The sequence below is a fragment of the Anomalospiza imberbis genome, chromosome Z, assembly GCF_031753505.1.
Source record: "Anomalospiza imberbis isolate Cuckoo-Finch-1a 21T00152 chromosome Z, ASM3175350v1, whole genome shotgun sequence".
Lineage (NCBI taxonomy): Eukaryota > Metazoa > Chordata > Aves > Passeriformes > Viduidae > Anomalospiza > Anomalospiza imberbis.
This window is the reverse complement of record NC_089721.1, coordinates 38,046,620-38,074,375: the sequence shown is the minus strand read 5'-3', so window position 1 is coordinate 38,074,375 and position 27,756 is coordinate 38,046,620. Positions and strand designations below refer to the sequence as shown.

Here is a 27,756-nt window from a genome sequence, read left to right as displayed (position 1 = left end):
ACCTCCTTGTCATTGTGTAATAATTCAAACCACATGGGGAAAAAAAGCCTCAATATCTGGTAATGCCAATTTTTGACATCAGTTTTAACAAAAAAAAAAAAACCTGTTTTTCTCTCTGGTTTCACCTTTTCTGGCCAAAAATTATCTCATGTCATTGGGTGGGGTGGTCCCCTGGGAGTGCCTGGATTAGTAATTTTCTTTCCCCCTTTTCTGCCAAAATTAAAATATAATTGAGGGAGGAGCCAGATCTGCTGTCCTGGGATTGTGTTTTCTTCACAGATTTGGGGATAAAACGGAGCTCTTTGGGGATACGGAGCTAAGCTGGGGACCAAATAGGGCCGAAGGCAGGTAAGGGCAAATATAGATCTAATAACTGATTGATTTTTTGCCAGGAAAGATTTTCCCTAAAGTGGGAAAATACATCTGAAGACTCCTTAGGTTCTCCCCTTTCCCCACCTCTACACCCCCCCACCCTTACCCTACTACCCAAGCCCTGGGTCTGGTCCTGGGAGCACTGGGATCGGAAGATTTATGAAGGGATGCGGAGGAGAAAATTATTGGGGTTTGGAAGGGAACAAGAGAGGGGGAAAAGGAAGGAAAGGAAGAAGAGAGAAGAAAAGGGAAAAAGAAGGAGGAAATGAAAAAGAGGGAGGAAAGGGAAACTGGGGAAAGAAGAGAGGAAAAGAAAAAAAAAAAAAGGGGCAAGAATGGGATACAGGGAAAAGGGGAAAAAGGGAGAATAAGAAAAAATGGAGAGGAAAGGAAAACCAGGGAGAAAAGGCAGGAAAGTAGGGAAAATATGGGAAATGGGGAATAAAAGGGAAAAGAGTGAGGCAAGAGAAAAGGGGGTAGGAAAATGGAACAGGGAAGGGAGAAGAAAAGAAAAATGAAGGAAGTGGAGGGAAAAAAAGGAGAAGGGGAGGAAAGGATAAAAGGGTAAGAAAATTAAAAAAGAGGAGGAAAGGAGTAAAAGGGGGGAGAGACTAGAAAAGTGAAAAAAATATGAAGAAATGGAAAAACCAAAAGGAGATTTGGATGGAAAAATATGATTTGGACAAAAGAGGAGAAAATGGAAAAATTAAGCAAAAAATGAATGGGGAAAATAAGGAAAAAAGAAAATTACAAAAATAGGAAGAGGAAAAAGGAAAGGGTAGCAAAACAGGAAAGAAAATATAGGGGAAGGAGATTCAAAGGTACCTGGAATGGTGGGGGAAGACAAGTGGAAATACCCCCCCAAAAGCCAATTTTTGCACCAAGTGCAATAAAATTCACATTTTTTAAATAAATGCAATTTAAGTAGTGAATTTGAAGATAGCTTGAATGAGAACAGATTTTGAGGACAAATTCTGTACCACACTGTTTTTTGGGATGAGTTTTTGGCTGAAACACACAGATTTTGGGGATTTGTGTGAGTTTTATGTCAAGAAATAGTAAATTTTGGGAAAATTCTAGTGAATTTCAAAATTTAAAAAAATATGAGAATTTGACTGTTTTTTCACCTTTTGCACCCAGAGCATCATGGATGGTAGCTTGGGAAAAGCAGATGTGCTGAGATGGTTCTGGATTGTTATGTTCTGGGGTAAGTTGAAACAGGTTGGAGAGATGCTCCAAAAGCTATAAAATACCCCTGAAATAATGAATTGCCTCAAAATAAGGGTTATCCAACCCAGAAAAAGGATTCCCCAGCCCAAAAGTTCCCTCTTTTTCCCAGGGAATTAATTGGGATTTCATCCCAATTCATGATTTTTCAAACTATTTGTTCCTGTGAATGATGATACAACAGATTAACCTAATTCATTAAATATTTTTTCAGAGTTTACTCTTCCAACTGGAGTTTACTCTCCTAACTGGAGAATGAATCTATGAAAAATTAATCAAATCAATGATCAAATTACCACTCTATCAAATCAGTGATCTAACAAATTAATAGTTAACAATATCAACCAAGTCCATCAAATTTGTAATCCATTAAGGCTATAATCTGTCAGGTCAAATTTAATTTAATTTTTTTCTCCAAAATAATATCCCATCAAATCAAATCCATAGTCCATAAACTCAATAAACTGTCAAATAAAAACCAATGACCCATGAAATTAACACTTCATCAAATCAACAGTCTGCCCAATAAAAGTCAAAAGCCAGTTGGCTCAATAATCTATTGAATCAATAATCTATTAAATCAATGTTTCATCAGATCAATGATCTAGCAAATGAAATCAAAGGTCTATCAGATTGAAAGTCCATCAAGCCAATAATTTATCTAATCATTAACCCATTAAATTAATAATCCGTTAATCAGTAATCTACCAAATTGATCCAGTTATGAAATCAGTAGTCCAGCAAATCAATAATCCAGCAATCAGTGATCCTTGAAATCAACTGTCCATCAAACCAATTATGCATCTAACCAATCAAATCTCCATCAAAACAGTAATCCATCAAATTAATAATCCATTAAATCAATAATCTATCAGGTTACCCACCCCTTTTCTTCCTCCCCCCAGCTCTCCTCCATACCCCCAGCATCATGTCTGAGATTTCACCACCTCACCTGGGTGATGAGTTCCTGGTGGCCTTCCTGCAGAATGGTGACCAGCGCACCCTTCGCAGTGACTTCCGCCTCCTCCTCCTCACTGGCCTCTCCCCATCCACCACTGCCACCATCTCCATGAAGAGACCCGGATTACGGATGACAGTGCAGGCAGCTGCCAACCAACCAGTCCTGGTGAAGATCCCACCCCAAGCCGAGATGGTGGGAAGCCAAATTTTTGAAAACGCTGTGGTGGTGAAGACCACTGCCGCCGTCACCGCAGTGATGGTCAATGACAAACCCACAGCAGCTGACTCCGCTGTCATTATTCCAGTCCATAGGTGGGGGACGGAATACCACGTGGTCACCCCCAACCCCGGCCCCACCCGCAATACCCAGTTTGTGGTAGCTGCTTGGGATCAACCCACCACAGTCAACATTCACCTCAACGCTGACATCACCTTCCGTGGACGGCTTCATCGACGTGGCTCAACCCTTACCATCCCACTGGAGCCGTTCCAAGCAGCACAGATCCAGAGTGCGGCTGATCTTTCTGGAACACGAGTGGTGGCACAGAGACCAGTGGCTGTCTTCAGTGGTCACACCTGTGTGGGCAGGTTGAGCCGCTGCGATCATGTGGTGGAACAGCTACACCCTATCACACAGTGGGGAAAATCCTTCCTTGTGCCACCAGTGCCTTTCCAGGGACAATCCAACCTCATCTACGTCACTGCTGCCCAACCAACACGTGTCACAGGTCATGGTGAAGTCACCAAGACCACGCGAGAGATACAACCCAACCATTCACTGCTCTATGGCACCCAATCCCCGCAAGGCTTGTTCCTCACTTCCGAAGCTGGTGTCCAGGTTTTTCTGTTGGGCAGTGGTGAGAACAGTGGTGCAGTAACCTTTGAGCCCTTTTTTGTCAGTGTCACAGACATAACCGGCTACTGCAACTCCTACAGTGTCGTTGCACTGGAGGGATACGACAACCGCATCCTCCTGGTGGCCAAGACAGCAGAAACTTCTGGAATACTGCTGAACCAGAGGCCATTAGGGAGTGTAGCATGGCAGCTGATTCCTGGGACAGAATATTCATGGGTCGGGATAAATTTGGGAAGCAGATTTGGAATCCATCGTGTGCAGCATGAGACAGCGGCATTTGGGGTGTGGAACGTCGGGATGGGACAGGGGAAGCGCTATGGAGCAGAGGGGGCTTGCGACAGTGGTGAGTGGAGGTGAACTTTTATAATAATAAATGATATAGAATTATATAGATATCAATAACAGATATTTATATTTAATTATATTTAATTATAGGTAATATTGCAAATGACAAACATCTATTAAATAAAAATAATAGCATTACACAATAATATTATTGTATTATAATAACATATAACATTACATGATATTATATAATATTATAATGGCAATATTTAAAAAAAATACTAATACACAAATATAAAGGAATAATAGTAAAAAAACAAAATGTAATATACTAAATAAATGAATAAGGATCAATGAAGAAATACATAAATAATACATAAAAATCCCTAACTATAAATAGAAACATATAATAAATAATAAATATCTAAGTCTAAAAAGAAATACAATATATATATGAGATAACATATCTGTGACAAATTTATATTTATACATTTCTTAGAGTCATATACATTTATTATATTTTTAATTATTCTGTATGACAGAAATACTTAACTATTATGTGGATAAATAATCCATATCTAAACAAACATAGAGATACTCTAAAGATATTTATAAATAATATAGAAACACTTACATGTAATTATAAATCAGATATAAAACCATGCAAAATATGTAAATAAATATACATTTAGACATATCAAGAATATAATCAATTAACAGAATTTAATCCTCTGTCACTAATAAACCCACAGACCCCTGCCGGCAGGTGCAGTGCCACCCTAAAGAGAGCTGTCACCTGGACAAGGGTGCGCCCACCTGCCGCCACGACTACCTGGGCACCTGCACAGGCTCCCCATCCCTGCAGTACCATACCTTTGATGGGGCCTCCGTGTCCCCCCGTGGTGGCTGCAGGTACACCCTGGCCAAATACTGCGGGGCTGACCCCACCCTGGAGCCCTTCATTGTGGAGGAGCAGCGGAGCCGGGATCATTCTGAGAAGCCATTGGCCAATGTCTATGTCTACGCCTACAATGTCTCCATCCATGCTGGTGAGGACAAGGCTGTCCAGGTGAGTTTCCCCAGGTGTCAGATCCATCATTTCGATAAAACCATTTGTTCCAAGTGGATTAAAATATTTGGGTGAGCTTGACCTTCAAAAAACAAGGAAAAACATTAAAAAAAAAAGTTTGAGATGATAAATAATTGAAATATTGATGTTCAACTTAAAAAATAAGTAGAACTGCCACACCTGTAGAATTTGGGGAATTCTTTCCATTCCAAAACAATTTTCCAGGTGGAATGTGTTTTTTTCCCAGTACTGGTCTCTATACAAACATAATTAGCTCAGAAGATGTAGAAAATGGTTCTGATTTGGAGCTCGAGCTTTTCTTGGTGTGAATCTCCATGAAGTAGGGCAAAACTTCTGATTTATAATGAAAATTGATTACTCATAAAGTAAATTCTCCCTTTGTTTATACGTATGTGCTTTTTGTGGGGTTGGGAACCTCCTGCAGAGGTTTAACCCTCCTCCTCATCTTCCTGCCCTGCAAGGTTAACAACAAACCCACCAACCTTCCAGCCACCCTGAAAGAAGGAAAAGTCCAGATTTTCCAAAATGAGGGTCGTACCATCCTCCAGACGGATTTTGGGCTGCAGGTGACCTATGATGAAGACCAGGTTATCATGGTGGCAGTGCCCAGCAGCTATTTTGGGGCCAGCTGTGGCCTCTGTGGCAACTTCAATGAGGATACAGATGATGAAGCCATGGTTCCCAATGGTATTCCTGGTGAAGGTGGTGAGGATTGGGCAGAAAGCTGGAGACATCCCTCATGCCAGGAAGATTGTGGAGATCAGGAGACTGCACAGGGCATGGAGGGGTGTGGTGAGTTCATGTGGGGATCTGTGAAAATCATGGGGAAGGGAGAAGAGGATCCATGTGAGAACTCAGCTGTGGGTATTAGCCTAGAGCAATGGTTGTAGACATCAACAAATCAACAATGTGTCTTTTCACCCCAAAACATCCCGAAATCCATTTACCCACCTAGTCTGACCCCAGATGTCCATAACACATGGAATTATACCAGCATTTTCCTGAAGGCCAAACCTGCTTGGTGTCTCATTAACTCTACAACCCTTGTAGGCATGAACAAAACCAGTGGGGAAGGAATGACCCCAAAATCTACCTGATCTCACTCCAGTTGCCGAAAAAACAGGGAATTTTGCTAAGATTTTTTCTGAGGGTTGTCCTTGTAGGGTGTATCTTGAATTCTAGTTTGGTTTAGGTGTCAATGTAACCAACACCGCCATTACAGGGAAGGCTTTCATTGGTTGGTTCTCTCTAAAATACTCCTAAGCCCTCCTGATTTGACTTCAGGTGCCCACAACACATGGAATTCCACTGGGGCTTTCCTGAGGACCATCCCTGTATGATGTCTCACAGGCTCTTAAATCCTTTGTAGACATCAAGGCAACCGCCAACCCCAGCACCACCATCTCTGCTTGTTTCTACAACAATCGCTCCTACAAGCTCCACGAGGAATTTTGGGAAGATGGGAGCTGCCAGAAATGGTGCCGGTGTGAGAGTTCAGGGACAGTGACTTGTAAGCCGGGGGGATGTAGATCCCATGAGAAGTGTGTCATGGTTAATGGCATCACCAGGTGTACACCCAACAAGCACTACACCTGCATCGGGACAGGTGACCCTCACTACACCACCTTTGACGGGGTGAGGTTTGACTTCCAAGGCTCCTGCATCTACCAGTTTGCTGCCCTCTGCACCCCCAAGGCTACCCTGGTCCCCTTCAATGTTACTGTGGAAAACAACCACCGTGGCAGCCGTGCCGTGTCCTTCACCAAGACTGTCAACCTGGAGGTCTATGGGAGTGTCATAAGCATGAGCCAGGAGCACCCACGCAAGGTCAAGGTGGGCAACCCCTCAAGGAATCCCTTTCATCCCCAAAATTACCTCATATTCCCCTTCTTTTCCATTCTAATTACCTTTTTGCCCCAAAGTCTTCTTTTTTCCCCCTAAAGTATCCTTTTTTAAGGACAAATTCTCAAGTCTCCATTTTCTCCCAGATTCTCCATTTTTTTCACCCAAATCCCCCTCTCATCCCTCAAATTTCTTTTACCTCCCCAAATACGTTTTTTTCACCAAGTATCCCTTTTCACCTTTGGACTCCCGCCTTTTCCCCCAAATTGCTCTTCATTTTCCCTCAATTTGCCTTTTGCCCCAAAAAATTTCCTAACTTGCCCTCAAAATTTTTCTTTTTTTCCTGCAAAATCCCTTTTCCACCAAAAAGTTTAATTTTCTCCCCTAAAATGCCTCTTTGTCTGCAAATTCTCCACTTTTTCTGATCAAGTACCCTTCATTTCACTCAAATCCCCCCTTTATCTCTCAAATACCACTTTTTCCCCCAAAATCACCTCTTTTCCCTAAAGAAATCCTATGTCCTCAATCCTCATAGTTCCCCCAAATCCCTGAAATTCCATTTTGTCTCCCATTCTTTCCCCTTTTTTCCAACAAATCTTCCTTTCCCCTCTAAATCCAACTTTTTGTTGCAAATTCCCTGTTTTTCTACCAAATTCCTATTTTTCCCCAATTTTAACCTCAAATTACATTAACTATATAATACATTAAAACATAATTAAAATATTAAAATAATTCAAATACAAGAACAAAAAAAGTAAGTAATAATAAAAAGCATAAAGATAAAAAATGAAAGCCAGTAAAAAATCAATGAGAAGAAATAAATGTAAAAAGAAAGAATAGAATTAAAAATACAAGATACATTAAAATAAAATTATAATATAAATAAAAATACAAAACCAAAATAAAATAAAACTATCAAATTATGATTTCAAACCTCTTTTCTCATGTCTTCACTCTTTATCTCACTCCCCTTCCTGCAGGTGGATGGTGCCTTTGTGTCCCTTCCCTTCACCCACCCCCACTTTTCCGTGTTCTACCGCGGCGTTCATGGCTTTGTCACCACCGACTTCGGTGTCACTGTCACCTTTGACTGGTACAGCTACGCCCGTGTCATCCTCCCCACCACCTACTCTGGTGCCGTCTGTGGCCTCTGTGGCAACGCCAATGGTGACCCTGATGATGACTTTGTCACCCCCGCTGGCCACCGTGCCTCCCATGAGACCCAGCTAGGTGACAGCTGGAAAGTGGGGGATGTCCCCGGGTGCTCAGCTGGTTGTGGCGCAGAGTGCCCGGTGTGTGATGCGGTGAAGGTGCAGCCATACCGTGGGGACAGGTACTGTGGGGTGATCGCCCGAGCAGGGGGACCCTTTCAGGAGTGTCACCGTGTCATCAACCCAGAGCCATTCCTGCAGGACTGTGCTTTCGATGCCTGTCACTACAAGGGACACCGCGACACTGTGTGTCAGGGTGTCTCTGCCTATGTCACCGCATGCCAGAGTCATGGGGTGGTTGTGGAGACGTGGAGGACAGAGGAGTTCTGTGGTGAGTGTGGGTGGGATGAGGGAAAATGGGACCCTCCCTTCCCCCCCTATCCCTTCCTTCCTCCCTTCTTCCCTCCCTCCTTCCCTCCCTCCTTTCTTCCTTCCTTCCTTCCTTGAAGGACTCCCCTTCCCTTCAGATATTCCTCTCACGTCTTATTTCGTTCTTTTTTTTTCTCAGCTCTTTCCTGCCCCCCTCACTCCCACTATGAGCTCTGTGGGAGCCCCTGCCAGCCCACCTGCCAAACTCCCTCCGTCCCCACCTCCTGTCCCGCATCTCCTTGCTCCGAGGGTTGTTTCTGCGACACCGGTTATGTCCTCAGTGGCTCCAACTGTGTCCCCCATTCTGAGTGTGGCTGTGAGTACCTTGGTCGCTACTACCAGAAGGATACCGAGTTTTACCCTTCATGCCGGCAACGCTGCCGCTGCGGTGCTGATGGCACAGTGACTTGCCAGGAAGCATTTTGTGGTGCCCATGAGGAGTGCCGGGTGGAAGATGGCGTGTTGGGATGTCACCCCACTGGTTATGGCCGGTTGGTTGTGTCAGGAGACCCCCACTATGTCACTTTTGATGGACGCACCTTCAATATCCCTGGATCCTGCACCTACATCCTGGCGCGGGTCTGTGAGCCAGCACAACGGTTGGTCAACTTCACAGTGTTGGTGGAGCATGAGGCAGGCAGTCACGGTCACCCAGTGCTGATGAAGAGGGTGGTGGTATCCATCCATGGGTACACCATCACCATGGAGCAGGGACGGAGGTGGGAGGTGACGGTAAGTCTGGAGATCTCCACAGTGATGTGGTGATAATGAAGAGGGTGGTGGAGTCCATCCATGGGTACAATGTCGATTGAGGAGAGGATCCAGTGATTCCCATGGTGATGCCATGATTATAAGGAGGATGGGTGTTTCCCTCCACAGCCACACTATCTCTGTGGAATGGGGTCTAGTGACTCTATTTTAATGTGTCACACATATCACTCTATCTCCATTCCAGATGGACTTGGAGCGCTACACCCTCCCACTGGTGACAGAGGACGAGAACCTCCGCATTGGCCAAGAGGGAAATAACATCATCCTTCACACTGCTGCAGGAATCCGCATCCTCTACAACACAGACACCTTCCTCCTCATCACTGTCCCAGATATCTACCGTGGCCGGCTCTGCGGCTTGGGCGGTGACTATGACGGGGACCCCAGTGATGACTTCCGGCTGCCCAGTGGGGCACTGGCGGAAAGCACCCAGGAATTTGTTACCTCCTGGAAGGTTCCAGAGAAGGACAGAGCATGCAATGATGGCTGCGATGGTGGTCCATGCAGCAGGTGTGATGTCGCCAAAGAGGTGATGTACGGCAGGAATGGATCCTGTGGGGTCATCCGTGATGCAGAAGGGCCATTCCAGGGGTGCCACGCACGTGTCAGCCCCGTGGAGTATTTCACTCACTGTGTCCATGACGTCTGTGCCGCCAGCGGGGACCACGCCGCCTTGTGCCACGCACTGCAGGCGTACGCCACTGCTTGCCAAGCTGCTGGTGCTACGGTCAGAGCGTGGAGGACAAAGGAGTTCTGCCGTAAGTCAGGAAGAATTTTGCCACTTCAGGTCCTTTTTTCCACAAAAGCTACATTTTCTCCTGGAAAAAAAAAACAAAAACAACACTAAAATTTTGGGGAAAAAAATCCCTCAAGTTTTGGACAAATAGTTTTGGAAAAAATTTCCCCCAGCTGTGGAAAATTTTCCTCATTTTGGAAAATGTTGCCTCAAATTTTGAACAAGTTCCCCTGCATTTCAAAGAGATCTTCACATTTTGCAAAAATTCCTTTAAGTTTTAGAAAATATTGTCCAGTATTAAAAAAAACCCTTAAAAAGTGAAAAAAAATCAAATATCAAAAAAGCCTTCTATCTTTGAAAGACTTTGCTGAGATTTTAGAAACATTCCCTTCTGTTTTAAAAAAACATTCTCCCTTCATGGAAAAATTCTTTTAAAATTTTGAAGTTCTCTCTCAAATTTGATTAAAAACTTTCAATTGTGAGAAAGGCCTCAAAATCTGAAAAAAATGCTCACCATTTTAAAAGTTAACTAATTTTGAAAAATTCCCTACAGTTTTGAACTTCTTTCCTCTAATTTTGCAAAAAAACCCTTCAGTTTGGAAAAAAAACATTTTGCAGAAAACCTTCCAATTTTGCTAAAACCCTTGCAATTCTGGAAAAAAGCCCAAATTTCCTGAAGAAAAAACCCCAAATTTTTGAAGAAACTGGCCATTTTGGTAAAGTTAATAATATTTTACTGAAAACACTCCAATATGGAGAAATAACACCATTGTGGAATGATGCCCTCAAATTAAAAAAAAAAAAGCACACCAATTTTGGTCAGAAAAAGCCCCAATTTTGATGGAAATGGTGAAACTAGGAAAAAGACACCCATTTTGAAAAAGACTCTGTCAAATTAAAAAAAAAAAAACAACAAACAACTTTTATTCTGAAAACCTTCACATTTTGACCAAAACCCTGCACAATTTGGAATTGTCCCAGCAATGGTGTTTTTTTACCTTTTTCTCCAGCCCTGTCCTGCCCTCCAAACAGCCACTATGAGCTTTGCACCCGCACCTGTGACCTCACCTGTGCTGCCCTCGTGGGCCCCACCCACTGCAGCTGGGGGTGCTTTGAGGGGTGTCAGTGTGACGAGGGGTTCGTCTTCGATGGGGACACCTGCGTGTCACCTGAGCGCTGTGGCTGCCTCCACAGAGGACGCTACCTCAAGGTCAGGTGACAAGGACAGGTGACACCTGAGGCTGGGGAGTGGTAGGGTTGGTTTTCTGGGAATCAGGTTGGGCACTGAGCTGCTCCATCTTGAAAATTCCAGAGGGTTTGGGGTAAAAAAAGGACAATTAACAGCAAAAAGGACAATTGTTGGGGAAGAAAAAGGACAGTTGGCAAGGGAGCACAGAGAAAAAATTAATTAATGAGACAAAAGGAACAATTAATGGGAAAAAAAGACAAATAACACAAAAAGATTCTGATTAGCAGGGAAAATGTTACTGTTAACTGATTGAGCTGCCCAATGTGCCCCAAGTCCACCTGAATTTCTCACTCTCTATGATTTTCCCCTTTGGAATTCAGGAAATTCCCCCAAAATTTGGGAGATTGTCCTTAACCTGTGAGATTTCCTGTTCCAGGCAGGTGAGACTGTCACCTTCAACAACTGCTCCAAGGAATGTCATTGTCAGCCATCACGGGGACTGGTGTGCCGGGACACACAGTGCCCTCAGGACCAGGTGTGCATCACCCGTGATGGAGCACAGGTGTGTGCCAGGAGGGAAGGCCACTGCCAGGTCATGCCTGGAGCCACCATAACCACCTTCGATGGTGTCACCGGGCCCCTGTTGGCCAGTGGCACCTACAAGGTTTCAGCCCTCTGCGATGAGGAGGCACCGGATTGGTTCAAGGTGGTGATGGAGGTCAGCAACTGTCGTGACATGAACGTCCCTGCAGCCACGGCTGCCATCATCTTTGTCCGTGAAGGCGTTGTCAGTGTTAACGGCAACATGGAGGTGTGGGTGAGTGGAGCAGGTGAGGGAGTCTTGGGTGGTTTGGGTCAGTCTAGAGAGATTTTGGCAAAAACCTCTCTAGATTTTGCCTGCTAGTGAGTTACTTTGTCTGATGTGGAGTGATTTTGCCCAATAATTAGCCATTTTTGGAAAAAGAGAAGAGCGATTTTGGCTCTAGCCAAGCTAGAGCCCTTCGCCGAAGAACTGGTTTTCTATCATGTTTTTCATAACTTTCTGTAATTTTCCCAGGTCAATGGCCTCTTCACCTGGCCCCCCACCACCATTTCTGACTCCATCTTTGTGGCATCAACCCCTGAGAATGTCACCATCACCCACCGCTCTGGGATGTCCATCACCATCACCCAGGATGGGGAGGCAACCATCACCGTGACCTCAGGCCTGGCCTCCCGTCTCTGTGCCCCCTGTGGGAATTTCAATGGAAACCCCAGAGATGACCTGAAGCTTCCAGATGGACAAGATGCCCAGAGTGTTGGAGAAGTGGTGGACATGTGGAAATCCCGAGATTTTGCTGGATGGTGAGTAATTCCTCAGTAATTTATTTACCCCAAACTCCAAGAAAATTACGTTTTCCCACTCAGAAATTTGGCAGTAACATCAGTGTGGGAGGGGCTGGGTAGATCCTGGAAGGACTTTTCCAGTTTCTTTGGTTTCATCCGCAGCGACTGAGGCAGGATCCTGTGGGAACGATCCGGGTAAGCAACTGCTTTGCCAAAAAATGAGCCACCTTGCATTATAAGGGGCATTTTTTTGCCCAAAACCGAGTTTTTTTTCCCAACAAACCATTTTGCATAGTAAATACCCTTTCCCCCACAGAATTAGCCACTTTTCCCCAAATCAGGCCATTATGCATAATGCTGACGCACTTTTGCATAAAAAGACCCATTATTTGCATATTAATAATCCATTTTGCATAATACTTCCCTATTTTTGCCAAAATGGACCCAAATGCCCCAAATGATGTATTTCTTTCTCTTCTAGCCACATCTCCCGCCAGACCCGTCAGGAAGTTGATGCTCCTATCTATCCCATACCATAGCTGGATCCACTTCAAATTCCCCCAAATTTGGGAAAATTCTGGAATTTGCCTCAAATCCATGACATTTTCCTGGATTTTTCTCAATTGGATTAAATCTGTGTGGATCCTAATGCCCTGGTGTCTCATCCATGCCCTGGAACCTAGAAATACATCAAATTCAGGTCAAAAAGATCCAAATCCCAGTGTTTCTTCCCATGTAAAAATGATATTGCCAAGGGCTGGTTTTGATACAACAGTCAATAAATGTTTCTATTGTCTTTTTTGGGGTGTGAATTTGAGGTCTGTTTGTTGAGTTGCAAAACTGGGGGAGTCATCATCTCAATGAGTAGCAATATTTTACCCCTAAATGTGGGTCAACATGACCCACAAGTGTGGGGCACTGGGACCCTTACATGGGGCATTGCAGCTCCAAAGTATATGGCATTCTGACCTCAAAGTCCAGGACACTGTGACCCCTAAATTTGTAGCACTATGGCCTCTAAGTGTGGCACATCACAACCCCAAGCATGGAGTGTTTTGACTGCAAATTGTGGGGCCGTGTGACCCCTAAGTGTGGTATGTTTTGACCCCAAAGTGTGGTGCAATGTGACTTCAAAGAGTGAGACACTATGACCCCAAATTTTCATAGGGGCAATTTGACCCTAAATCATGTAGTATGTCCAAAATGCAGGGTACCATGACCTACAAGTCCGGGACAAAGTGATGCCTATACGTGGATCATTGTGACTCCAAAGAGTAAAATGCTGACACGTAAGTGTGGGGCAATGTGATCCCCAAGTGTGAAGTGTTTCTACCCCAAAATGAAGGGAATTGTGACCTCAAAATGTGGCACAATGTGACCTGCCAAGTGTGAGGTGGCTTGACAGCAGATTGTGGAACAATGTGACCCAAGAGGGTGTGGCACTGCAACCCCTAAATGTGGGACACGTTAACCCAAGCATAGGGTACTGTTATCCTGAACTATGGGGCATTCTGACCCCAAAATGTGTGGTATTTTGCCCCAAAAGTGTGAGACACGGTAGCCTTTAAGTGTGTGGCATTATGACCTCCAAGTGAGGGCCATTGCAACCCCAAAGAGTGGGGCAATGTGACCCCAAAATGTGGGAGGATGTGACAACAAATGGGGGATGATGTTACCCATAAATATGGGGCACTGTAACCCCCACATGAGGGGCAACTTAACCACAAAGTGTAGGATATTATGACCCCTAAGTGTGGTGCATTTTGTCTCCCAGTTTTGGGATGTTTTGACCCCAAAATGGCAGGCAGTATGACCCCAAAGTCTGGGACAATGTGACCAAAAATCATGCGGCAATATGACCCCCAAATCTGAGATGTTGTAACCCCAAATTTCAGAGCGTTGTGACCCCAGTGTTTGGGGCACTGTGCTCCACGCTGAGCCCCTCCCTCCCCAGTCTCCCCCCTCCATGCTGAATTGCCCCTCTCTCCCTCCCCATCTTTTTTTCCTGTTTCTGCCCCATTCCCATTTGGATTCTTGACCACCCAGACTGTGGGGTAGGGACTCCCAATCCTTTCTCATTTACCTCCATGGGAGAAGGATATCCACTGTCTCCCACCCTGCCTTGGGAAGTCCCCCGATCTCTGAATTCTCGCCTCAAAAATAACAACAAAACCTTGGCAGTGGGATACAAAATTCCCAGAAATATGGGAGGCCCTGGCAGAATTCCCAGGTATTTTCACAGCAACTTGGAGACAGCAAAAAGCCCTTGGAATTCTTCTGAAATAAGAGCTCCAAAAATAAACACAAATGTTTTTAACCTTTTTTTTTTTTTTTTTTTTTTTTTGCCATTTTGCCCCCTCAAAATCTGGCTTTTTTTTGGTAGTGGATGCATTTTTGTGGGAAAAGTTGGTATGCAGGTAACTTTCAAAGAGGATGTCATGGGACTGGGGCTTGTCTGGGGGAGTGGGGTGCCTCAGTGTGGTGGGAGGTCTTTGAATTCTTTTGGTGTGACTCAGAGTGGGAGAAGGTCTTGGTGACAGGAGGGGCTGGGAGAGGGATATGGAACCGGGTGTTGGTGTGCTCCAGGTGTGTGGGGGGTTTTGAGGTTCCCCAGGGTGGGGGAGGAGGTTAAGGTGAGGTGCCAGCAGTTTTTCTGGGCACTGGAAGCCCTAGGAGCACCAGGAGACAAAACTCAGCTGGCACATTTCAAATATTATGTTAATCAAATATTCCCACATTCAATCAATATTCAACCATTATCATGGCAGTTGTGGGGTTTTATTTGATTTTTGTATGATATAACAACTTAAAAAGGTTTTTTTAATTGCCTTCTGAATCAAGAATGAACATAGTTGCATTTTGCAATGAGAGTTCTTGTCATCTTCACCATGATCAACACATGTGACAGGAATTTTTATTTTGGAAACATGCTAGTGGTCTTTTGTTTATTTGTTTGTTTGTTTTTGTTGGGGTTTTTTTTCTTAATTTTTTTTCAACTATTAAAGGATTTTCAATTACCTATTTATGGTCTGTTTTAAGCCCTGGAACACCTAAAGTGTGGAGGATGTCTCAGAAACCCTTTTTGGTTGTTGTGTTGTAAAAGATCAATTGGAATAAATCAAAGGTTGATCAGTATTTTGTCTTTTCCTCGGAGACAAATGCATTTAACTTTTCTTTAATGGACAAAAACTTCACTGGCACACAGGCGTTGACATTAGCTCTTAAATCATCCTTATTTGATAATTAATTCTTTTTCAAGTATTTTTATAACATAGTCACAAAAGATGCCTAAGTCTCGTGGAGAATAAAAGCTGTTGCTTTAAAGGCATTAGGAGAATAAACTGAAATCTTTATTTAAAAATTGAAAAAAGAGAAGATTCTCTTTAAATAAGACCAGGCCGAACATGCACATTCCATGTGGTGTTTTGCCACCTGTTCAAGCCAAATATCCTGCAGCAGTTTTCCAGGAGAAAAAGCTCTCTAACTCAAAAGTACAGCCAATTGTTTCTACATCAAAGACAAAATGCAGTTAGTTTCTGCCTCAAAATCAGCAGTCTGAGGAAATGGCTCCAATTAAAACAAACAAATAAACAAGTCTCCCTTTGTTTTGTTGTTTTTATGTACTTTCTTTTGCCAGCAAGTGCTGAGATTTTAATTCTTTTTTTTTTTTTTTTTTTTTAAGATCATGCACTAGCTTTGGCTGCAAGGCCACAATTTAATTTACTCCTTAGTTGCAGCCAATTCATTCAAACTTTCAGTAAATTAAAATTGCCACCTTAAAACCTTGTGGGAAAGTGGAAGTACAACTTTGATAATAAAGCACAGAAATATAAAGCGAAAGATGTGAATCTCACTTTCTTTTCACATACAACCTATAATGTCATAAAAATTTTGTCTACCTACTTGTCAGATGAACTTAATTTTGAGAAAAAAAAATATAATTGGTTGCTGCAAATCAGTATTATCTTCTCTCCCTGTATTTGTCAGCAGATCTATCCTCAGATCTGTCAGCCAGGGGCTGGTGGCGACAGCGATGGGAACATGCAGGAGATGGCACATAGAATCAGGGAGTCATGGAATGGTTTGGGTTGGAAGAAATCTTAAAGCCCATCCAGTCCCACCCCTGCAATGGGCAGGGACACATTCCACTCTCCCAGGTTGCTCCAAGCCCTGTCCAGCCTGGACTTGGACACTTCCAAAGATGGGGCAGACACACGTTCTACCCTGATTTTTGGACTACCAATGAGTCACAGGCCTGTGTTTTGCTCTAGGATCCACAGTTCTTGGCTAGGGTCTCAATTTTTCAATAATCTTTTTTATTTGATGGTTCCACACACCCTCCTTGTGCCGGGGGAAGGCAGAGTCCCAACAGAAGTGGGGTACCTGCAGCTCGTACCCCTGTGCCAAGGCACAAGATATGTGCTCTACTTTTAGAGTATTTCCACAAGTAAAACATATGAAGGTTACTTCTGAACCACAGACCATTTATTTTCCCCTCAATTGAGTATTTTTTATTTAAACTAAGAAGACAACTTCCCCTTTGGAATTGAAAGGGCCCAGGAGTAAACCTAGCTCCTCTCTCAGAGACTGGGTCACCTCTACAGAAATTTTCTGCCTACAAATTCTACAATAAAAATGTCAAAGATATTTTCTTTCTGCAAACTAAGCCTACATGTTTAGATATGTCTTTGTAAAATTCCTGTCTTTGAAAGTAGATGCAGTTTAGAAGGTTACATGATATTGTTCATGATATTGATCCAGCTATGGGAAAGAGAAGCAGGTGTAAAGATGTAGCTGAGCTGGATGGAAAAAGACAAGGCCAGACCATGGAAAAAGGAGGAAATTATGGTACTGCCCCATATATCACTGTGATTTGGCACTGCTAAGTCTCAAACCCATCACAGCTCAGATAATATTCTGGTAGTGGTGCCTTACCCAGTCCTAATATTGCAAATAAATACAAGAATTGAGAGCAAGCTTTTATGCCAGCTGAGCCAGAAACAGGAGAAGCTTTTACTCCAGTGAAAGTGTGATGGAAGTGTGTTCTGTGTGAGTAAACTGTGATAACTTGCAAAAACACCTGCTTTCCACAACTGCATCCTCCCTGCTGTTTGCCAGCAAACCTTCTCCTTCTGCCTCTGCCTCCAGCCCTGGCACAGCAGAGAGCTGGCAAGGCAATGAGTGAGGCTGAAGTCATAATCCTATTGTGTTTTACAAAGTCGCACGCAGTTTTGGGCAGCATTTTCAGTCTCTTTGTTGTTGTTCAATAATGTCCTCAGACAGCAGAGCTAGGAATTATAAATCCAGCACCAATTGCAGACAATGCAGTCAGTGCAGAAGAAGTTCAATGACTGCCTCACTGGTGAAGCTGGAGAGGAGCTGGCATGCACATGTGCTGTGCAAGGAAGGAGCTATGCCTCTTAATTAAAAAAAAAAAAAAAAGCAAACCCAACAGCTTCCTTTTCCACTTATGAACTGTGTGAAGGAGGATGGAAACAAGACATGGAAAACAGAGGAGAAAAGGTGTGGAGAACTGCTGGAATACAAGTGCAAAGCACCAGAACAGCTCGTCACAAGCCCCTGAAAATGAACTTCAGGTACTCCAGCCCTAAATGAGTGAAGAAAGGAGGGGCAAGAGAAGTGGGAATATCTCTAAAAACAAGAATAAGCCACATTTTTAGCTTACCTTTCACTGCAAGGAAGATGTCCCCTGCAACTTCTAAGTCAATGTTCTGATGTTCTGTCATGGAAGCCCGTCTTGGTGTGTTTTGTGCACAGCAGCACCTTGCAACTCTGCTGTCACCAAGGCCACAGGGACCCCTCTGGGGCTCAATTAAATGCTCAGTTTCTAAAGGTGCTCTGTTGTGTTTTAGCTGCAGCAAGCGTTTAGCGATATCACAGGCTGTATCCCTCTGCAAGAACTTGGGTTAAAAGGTAATAATCCCCAATAATTTGTAAATATATTTCTTTGCCAGGCAAAAAAGAAGAGACAGTAGTGTCTCTTCTGCAGTTTCTGTCATGAAGTGAATCACCAAGGGAAGAAAACAATATAAACTTCTTTTCCTATCAATAGATTCTGAACCACCCTTGGAGTAATTTTGGCAGTCCTGGATCCATAACAACTCATATAGGACTTGATTCAGTCACAAATCCAAAACCTGTGGAGATAAACCTACAATTTGGGAGGCTGGGATAGGATCTTGCAGCAATAACCTCATATGTCTCTCTCTCCTCCCACAGTATAGCTAAATAAATGTGTACAGATACTTATTTGTTTGTTCACAATTATTTCTCAGTGCACTGAGTTATGCTTCATCCATTTGTCAGGAATCAAAGGGAAAAGGGAGGAGAAATTGTATTTCTGTGCCAGTCTACATGTTTTACTGCTTCTTCAAGATAAAGAAAACAAGGATTTGTCTGTCTGCCTGATGCAGAGTGTGATTCACACACCTATTACAATACAAACACAAAAGCCATGTAGTTGTAAAGCCAATATAATTAAAACTGGGTATAATTAAAACAATTGGCTGATGACAGACACTGCAGCCCTGCACAGCTGTTCTCAAAGGAGAATATACACAGTTAAAAAGTATGCATTTGTCAGAGCAACCCTACTCAGTAGAGTTAATTTTTAATTAAAACCCACAGAGATTATTATGTCATATGAATCTGAAACTTTTGCAGAAGCTTTCAAGTAACAAACTTTGAGTTATGGTTCCTCGGCCACTTTTCTCTGTCCAAGTAGTACTATGACTGTGATGGCTGTATAGGGAAATAAATGAGCTTATGGACACATAAGACTTTCTTCATATCTGAAAATTATTAAGAAAGGTCTTAGTATGACTGAGAGAGAAATTTACCAAAAAAAAGTGCTTCATTCTCTCAGAAAGGGCACAGTTAAAACAGAAAGGTAAAATCTTCTGAAAAGGGTCAAGAAAATGCTTGCTTTTTTTTTTTTAATTCAGAAAGAGTGATATTCATGGTAAATCCACATGGCAAAGGATACTCATATTTTATCTCACCTATTAAGATTAGAAGTGCCATGAAAGGACAATTCGATGCAAAAACACAAGTGACTCAGCTGCTGACAGCCTTAGCAGATGCAGAAAATTAATCACAATCCTTTATGTCCCTGCAGAAATGCTTCAGGGCCCTGCTTAGTGCTTATAATGCATTTCTGGCCTGCTAAAAGTAAATCAGTATTAATTCTGTCAAGGAAAAACTGCCTTTCTTTTGAGGAGTGAAACAAGGAGTCCCGCTTCAGGCAGTGGGGAAAAGAAGAGAAGCCACCCAAAGAAAAACCACTGAATTCCACAGTGAAGCCATGTAGTCCAACAAACCACAGCAGCAAACACACATTGATAGATGAAAATGTATGCAACATCAGTGATCAATCAGATATAGGTTTCATTCTTTACACAAGAAGAGTTAACCAACAAACAAAATCACAGCAATGGGGCAGTTCAAGCAAGAGTCCATTACACCTCAGTAGAATACTCAAATGTTTCTCCCACTAAAGAATCATTAGCATGATTCTAAAACCTAAAGCCTTTCTGAAGGCTAAATCAGGTGGTTCAGGGAGAAACCAAGGCACAAGCCAGGTAGGGATGAATGACCTACTCCAGTCTCTCTCTTCCCACCACATGCCCAGGAACATCTGCCTCAGTGCTAGCAGAAGAGCAGTGTCCCTGGTGCAGGACAAAAGGATTTTTCTCACACATTCATGGGCTCTGAAATACCACATGTGCTCCAATGGCTCTGATTTTGATGGCACACACCTGTTAGAATGGTACCAAACTCCAGCCCAGACCCTGTGACTCAGAACAGATGCCAATGGCTCACTCCTGTTGCAAGTGGTGTATTCTTGTTAAGCATAGAAATGGAAGAGGGGAAGGGGCCAGGAACTGCTGAGGTGTGGTGAGAAAGTAGGCTGGATTAGCCTCTGGGATTTTGCACAGGACGGCATATGTCATAGAGAAGTGATCAAAAGAGGAGCAACCAAACTGCCTCCTATTTGCCCCAAGCTAGTGACACAAGCACAGCTCCCATGGCTCAGAATGACTGGCTTTAAGTCATGGCAACTTCTGGACAGGTTGATGAATATCCAGTCTCTCCAGAGAAGCAAACGACATATTACTTTAAACTGCTCTTTTGACACTGCAGAGGGAAATTACCATTTTTTAACAAATGCATCACGAAAGTCATACCATTGTCCTTGCCCTGTGTGTACCATTTCTCTCTCTCTCTTTGAAATAGATGCAATTTTCATTGTGACTTGGACCAAGAACCGCAGAGTATCACCAGACCATCACCCTCAGGCAGCTGGTAAAATCCTGAGCCAGAGAAAATCCAGCATCAAACACATTTCAAAGCCCCCTAACAGCACTGATTTAACTAAAACATGTGTGCAGAATCTGCTAATCTTTCACTTGGAGCTGATACATGCTGAAAGGAGCAGCTGTGATCCTGTGTAGTCTTTGTGATACAGGTTGTATGCCAGTGATGTTGTATTAAGCATAAAGAAGAAGAAAGGAAAGATAAAAGAACATTATGCATAAGATTAAGGAAAAGGGGATCTCTTAAATCCCCTTTTTAGAGCAAGGCTAATGGGGTTATTTTTTGTGAAAGCAGGAGGCAGTGCAGGCTGAGCTCTCTGGCCCAGTGAGCATCTGGGGCAGCTTGTGCACCAGGGTTCAAGTCTTGTAGCCTGTACTTTCACACACCAGTTCTCCTAGATATCTATTTGTTACAGACTAGACTTTTATTGCAAACCACTGTCCCAATGTCCCTGACAATCTGGGCAAGTGACTCATATCACAACATGAGTGCAAGAGGTGCAAATCTCACACTGGCCATGGGACAAAAAAACCTGTGAAGGGCAAATTTTATCCCAAGCCCTGATGGTCAGGAGGCTGAGAAGGACATGAGCACTGTGGTTGCAATTGAAGCCTTCTTTTCAGGCAGGACATAAATAATTTAAGTATATAATCAGAGTGATGGATGGTTGAAAAATACCTGGAAATAGGTGTCTTAGTGCTGCAGCGGAAAAGCCCCTTCAAACAATTTTTATCAGGAATGTCATGGATATAGTTGGCTATGACATTTTTCATATTTTGCTGTGCAATTCTCTTAAACTTAGTGGGAATATTTTTATTGCTCTCACCCCTCATCATTCAAGACCAATATTAAACATTTTTTCTGCACTGAATCCTTCTCCCAGCTAAGACAGTTTGCTATGCAAATATTGCCTTCAGCTACAGAAATCAAAACCTGTCTTCAGCAGGACTGAGCTGTCCCCACCTTGAGGAGGTATAACTGCACCTGCCACCAGCCAAGGTCCTCAGGTGAGACAGCTGCTAGAAGACAGCAAAAAAGACGATGTTTGCTTTATCCCTGAAGTATCTGAAGCATCCATTGACGAGAGAAATTAAAAAGTTAGCAAAATTCAGTATGGAGAAGGACTGGCTTACACAGTTGTTATGAATTCAGATGTTGAAACTCTTGGAGAAATTGAATAAAGATTATATTTTCAAGACTTGTCATTCATTATTATATTTAGCAAGCCTGAGGTCCTTGACTCTCAAGCCTGATGCACCCCTTTGTATGTGTAATGAGTGTACAAGGAAAGCAGATGCTTTGTAATTTTCAGAAGTAAAGAGAACCAAAAATTACATAATTTATTGAAAGCCATGTAATAAAGGTACTGCTCCGATGTTTTCTGCATCATGTCTGTAATGATAAATAAATAGCATATTTCATATGTCCTTCTTAGAATAGAAAAAAATGGCTTAATACTGAACAAGCAATGTTTTCCATTCAAATCTTAGAGCCTCTCCAGTTTTGCCATGTGTGGTAGGTTTTACTCATATAGGGAATACTATTTTTAAAGTGTTGTTGATTTTTTTTCCATAAAAAATGTGTGGGAATAAATAGTCTCAATTAAAAAAATCAACTAGGAAAATATATAGGCAGAAACATGCAGTTTTTTTCCCATTATTGACCCATGTAATATTTTATGTATTATACAATCGTTTCAAGAGAGGAAAATTTTCCAATTTGGGAGCAAAAGAAGGCAACGTGTCTTTAACTGATCAAGCATACATTGCAGGTAATAACTAACAGTAAGTGTTTCCAGGAACTTAACTGCTCTGAAACTAAAACTGCGGTGAACTTGGGTTTGTGGTTTTTTTTGGTTTTTTTTTTTTTTTTTTTACAGATTTAGGTGCTGCTCTCCAGCAGTTTCCAATCAAAGAAACTGACCTAAATCAGCTACTTAGAACACAGGATTTCGAATCTGCAAAGCAATCATCCACAATATGGAGACAACTGACCTGGGAGGTTTGTCTGGGCTCTGAGGGCAGGTGGAAAAGCTCTGCTGGGAGCCAGGAGGAGAAAGGGCCAAAGGGAGACAGAAATTGCAGATCTCCATGATGGGAAGAACATCTGTGACTCCTGGAAAAAACTACTGCACAGTGCAGGTACTTCTGAAGTTTAATTTTGTGTTAAATTGAGCACATTTGGTTTTCCAGGAATAACACAGGGCAGGTAGATAACCTTTCCTATTCAATTGCTGGGAAAAGAAAACCCCATATCTATAGCAAAATACAAATACTTTCATAAAAACACGGGCAGGTGAATGACATTTAATTCAAAATGTGGGAAATATCTTATGCAAAACTTGGAACTGAACATGACCTTTACTTTTGCATCAGATGTTATCCCAGCTTTTTACTTAAAGTTTGCTTAGAATGTGTCTGTTGCCTGTAGTGTGCAAGAACCCATTGGATTTAAAGACAGAGCATTATCTGTATTATCCCAAGTTTTGTGCTGAGCTGTCAAGCAAACACCCACAATTTTTGTGGGGAAGGAGGGTGCTCGTATTGATGTAGCCCCAATGTCTGGCTGTAGGAACACACAGGGAACTCAAAAACCCCATCAGTATGTGTAGTCATGGCAACTGAGAAATTCAGTGCATTCAGAGGAGCAAAATAACCATACCAACATTTCCCCTGCCTTTGAAAAGCGTGTTTAAAGGTCAGCAGGCCAAAAAAGTATACTTTTTGAATATGAAGAATATGTTTAGCTGAGAAACCTATGCAAATTGTGCGTGGTAATTCATAGCTGAAACCTATAAATGTCTGAAACCTCCATTTAATGACTCCCTTAGCAGATACAATTCATGTCCTTTGTGCACATGCAGGAATGGGAAGTGTCAACTTTTGCTTTATGTGTTGTTTAACCATCATATATCTACACACTGCCATGCAGCACAAGTTAATTCCTGAGGTTCTGGAAGCTCAGAGTGAAATTTAGACCGAATACACAGCAATAAAAATTGTAAAATAGAAGTGCAAAGCCAAAAGCCAGAAATTAATAGCATATGCCACTGAATTAAGTTGCCACAGATGTTGCAGGGAAAGAAAGAAAGGGGAAAAAGAAAAAAAAAAAAACTTGACTAACCAAACCCTCTCCAAACAAACCAACAAAAGAAAACAAACAAAAAACCCACAAACAAATCAAAACAAATCAAAACAAAACAAACAAATCAAAACAAATAAAAAGGAAAAATTATCCAAGTCCTCTGATATATCACTGTGTTATTTGCTGTATCATAAGTGCCACCTTTCACAGGGAAGGGAAAGAGGCACATGGGAAGCTGGTGGCACTGGGAAAGAAAAAGATTTAACTGAGCCCTGTGTAAAATCACCTGCTTATTGGTGGGGTTAAGTTACATACATCCAGAATACTTTTATGGAAACCTTTCTGCCTATTTCTGTGAAATTCCACATCCATCTCAGTGTTGCAGTCTCTCACTGTTGGTTTTTATTTTTTTTTCCCCCCACAACATTTGGTTTATGTCTGAATGCTGAAGATCCTGCCCATCCATATCCAAAGGAGCACTGCCAGTTTTTTTTAGAGCAAACCCTTTTCCAAATAAACAATTAGGAGTCAGCACACCCAGGAATTTCAGAAAATGGGAGTTCACACCTTGAAATATGCAGGGCAGTGTGTGCATCTGTGTGTGTGTGCAGGGGAAAATCTTTACACTATCAGGATTGCCTTCCTTTGAGCCTCAAGAGGCAAATCTTTTGTGGTCAGTTTTTAAAGTTTTTTAAAGTTTTTCTGAAGGTTTTGCAGTGTTTATTGATGTGAACAGCTGTGTTTATTGATGACCTGTGCTGTATGCATAGATATATACGTAGTCCTACAGGTGTTAGCAAAATGTTTAGGAAGCAAATAAAGACGTAATACAAGGCTTTGTAAATAATTTGGGAAGCATTTTTCATAAAATTCAGAAAAAACCTGTCATGAAAAGACTGAATCTAGTCATTGTAGCTAAAGATGTGCAAGAGGGAGATGGAGAGAGGAAGAAATAGTAGCACTTCCAGTTTTCCATCCTTACAGGAGCTCCAGGTGTGTGAGATATATTCCATGTTTAGAAGGAAAGAGAAAATAAAACAAGGCAGGAGAAGCACAGAGTCAAAAATTTTTCAAACAATGTTCTCTAATGAGAGTGTTCAGGACCTGACCTTATTTCTACAAGTTAACATTAGGAGTGAGTAGCACTTAAAAAATATCTCCCATCTCCTTTGAGATCTTGAGCCTATCAAGAGCATAATGTGCAAAAAAATACATTTTTCAAATGAGGTGACACTGTGCCATGTGACAAAATAACTTGATGGAAAAAATAATAAAACAGAAATTATAGAAGGCAACTCTCTTAAAAGTTAAAGAAAAAATGTATCATTTTAAGCTAGCTATTCCAAATTGCATCACACAGAGAGGATACCAAATACTTGGTGAGGGTGGAAGCATTGACTCTGGTGTCTCCCATCAAATCTTCTCAAGTCCTGAGTTTGGTTTTGATGTGAAAAGTCAGCTCTGGTAGAAGATTAGTTTGAGGAGTCTGTTTGGGAAGAATGGGAATATTTTTGAACAGTCTGTCTCGATGGCATCACACTCCTCATGAGGAGGAGCAAGGTCACTGATGAAAATGTGTCAAGAGGCAGAGCAGTGACCCCCTGGCAGACGTGCAGGGACCTGAGGCGTGCATGGTTACTGCAACAGCGTGTGCTGTGTCTGTATGGCCAGAAATGTGGAGAGGGGAATAAAGAAAAATCAGAACACTCAGAGCAGAATGGCATACCTCTGGTAGATGAGACAAATGCTGCTACTTTTAGAAGGAATAGGTGCAAAACGCTTGAAAACCTGGAAGGCCACTGTGGCACCCTGGTGAATTTGTGATGAATTAGTTCCTACTGCAGACTCACCCCCCTAAATTCTTGCTCCTCTTACTTCCTAAAATGGGATCCTTTGTCTCCAGATTCCATCTGTTATTTTTGCAATAATGTTGTTTGTACTGGAAAAATGTTTCTGTGGAAAATCTATGGATCATCTCCACTGGCATCACAAACTGGTCTCTGGGCATGGGAATTTGGCATCCCTGACAATGACTCCAAATCCAAGGAGTGTCCCATAGTGATGGGACCTGACAGTTCTGTGGGCCTGGGACTGGAGACTGACATGGAGTCATTACACAAAGTAATCCCAGGAATGTTGGGAAAGCCTTTCACTGTCTCCAAAGATAGAGATGACAAGCAGGATTCTCTCCTAGGGTCTTGTCAGTTTAAATCCTTGATTACATCAGCTTTCAGAAGGATATGTTGTGACTATGTAGGTGAAAAGGAGGGAGATTTCTAGGACAAATCACTTATTCAACTAGCAAAAAGGCTGAGAAGACACATTTGTGCTAATTTCAAGCAATTGATATTTAATAAAGACTTGTGGCTGGTTTTGGAGTCAGTCTTAAGCAGCTGTATTCAACTTAATTTGTCTTCATTTCAAAGCATCTGTTTTAGAGTGCACTCCCTGAACTGCCAAGCCACCATTCTCAGCCAGAAATGAGAAATGCAACAATACAAATACAGCCACATCTGAATGAGTCCAAGGAAAATTAATCTATCGGCGTATGTTACTTTCATTTGAATAGAAAACTGTCGATACAGCACAATCTGTAGAAATGTATAATGTGTTGATATCCACTTTTCTTTAAAAAAGAGAATTTATCTTTCTGTCACACAAAACATGGTAACTGACTGATTTATGCTCTGGCATTGAATCCTATTCTATTCTAATTCTGCTAATCAAGTGCTGGGTTAGAAGAAGTATCTCAGTGGGTATTAGGAATCTGCCATTTATTGCAGTACATGGCTCTTTTATTCCAAGCTGGCTCTTGTATTCTTTGGTTGAACCTTTTTTGTTCATAGAGAAATTTTTGCAGACATTAACAAAAGCAATGAGTTAGTCCCAAGGGCCACAAGTACATGTCTCCTGAGTAGGGCATAGAAGGGCGCTACCAGAGATGAACTTGCAGTGATGTCCATCAAGCTCAAAACCAACTTTAGGGATTTTATTGCATTTTGATGGTCAAGGGATTGCATTGTCAGACATACTGATATGAATTTTGTGGTGAAGTTTGATGAATTTGACAGGGTTTAGTGCCTCTCATTGGAGAAATGAGATGATGGCGTACTGCATCACTTCAAAACCATTATGTCAAGAAATTTTCTGTGTCAATACTGCTCTGCATCCATTTCCTACAGGTGAAATGATAATTTAAACACTTCCAGGGCTCACCTTTTCCCCTACAGGGCTTTGTCTGCTCATGTAATTTCATAGAATAATGAGGACTAATTACACAAGGTGTCACACTGGACTGGAAAAAAAATGAAGGCTTGTTCCAGAGAGCGATGCCCAGAACAGAGGCATCTGAGCCTTACATCTCCAGCACATGGAAAAACAGGAGCTGTCAAGTCGCTCCCTCTATGTATCTTTCTACTGCTTGCCCAGATGAACTGTTTAACTTTTAACAGGACAGTATCTACAAGTGTATTTCTGCTTAAATGCTCAGAAATGACTGATGACTTCATGTGTTTGAGCATTTATTAAATAAAAACCCCCATGCTAAGAAAATTCAATGGATGATATTTTTTTCTTTTTTCTTCTTTTTTCCTTTTTTCTTTTTATCCTTTTTTTCCCAGAAATATAGGATTCTGATTATATCATTGAACCCTTACTGTGTACAATTATGGTCTGCAAAGGCAAGGTTTATTCACTGTAGTAACATAGGAAGAGGAGGAGGAGCTGCAGAACAGCCACTGGTGGGACATATGAGGGGGTTGTTTGGGCTAATTTGGCCAGAATTCAGCACAAACTCCCCTGTAAATGCAGAAAAGAGAGAAAAAAATAATTCTTCAGTTCATGGCTGCATGCACAGTGGATCTTTACATCTGACTGGACCTTTGGGAACTCTAAAGGCATAACAGGACAAGAACTATAACCATCACAACCACCACAATGCAAGAAACCTGACCACTAAAGAGGGATTTTTCCCTCTCCTCAAAATCAATCTAGCCTGGCATGTAATACTCTGTTGCGGGCCTTAATTTGCCACTGATTCATATGGAAATCCAATAAAACTATAAAAGAAAGTCCTTTAAGACCAAATTGTGAATGGCTGAA

At 42.2% G+C, this 27,756-nt stretch overlaps 2 protein-coding genes across 4 annotated transcripts in view; both read left to right on the top strand.

Annotated features, from left to right (window-relative positions):
* Positions 1-27,756, top strand: part of LOC137465072 (sushi, nidogen and EGF-like domain-containing protein 1) — a 179,674-nt gene that overhangs the window by 9,124 nt on the left and 142,794 nt on the right. The window lies entirely within an intron of this gene.
* Positions 214-13,034, top strand: LOC137465070 (IgGFc-binding protein-like). Of its 3 annotated transcripts, none has more exons than XM_068176784.1 (14): positions 214-348; positions 1,513-1,579; positions 2,505-3,758; positions 4,453-4,769; positions 5,252-5,582; positions 6,160-6,623; positions 7,613-8,174; positions 8,352-8,944; positions 9,168-9,741; positions 10,730-10,929; positions 11,345-11,725; positions 11,966-12,252; positions 12,397-12,429; positions 12,716-13,034. In XM_068176784.1, exons 2-13 carry the CDS (start codon positions 1,519-1,521, stop codon positions 12,401-12,403), a joined length of 5,031 nt encoding a protein of 1,676 aa, XP_068032885.1. In that variant the 5' UTR covers positions 214-348; positions 1,513-1,518; the 3' UTR covers positions 12,404-12,429; positions 12,716-13,034. The 3 variants fall into 3 exon arrangements, with proteins under 3 accessions (XP_068032885.1, XP_068032884.1, XP_068032883.1); XM_068176783.1 differs by having other exon boundaries at positions 12,376-12,429; XM_068176782.1 differs by lacking the exon at positions 12,397-12,429.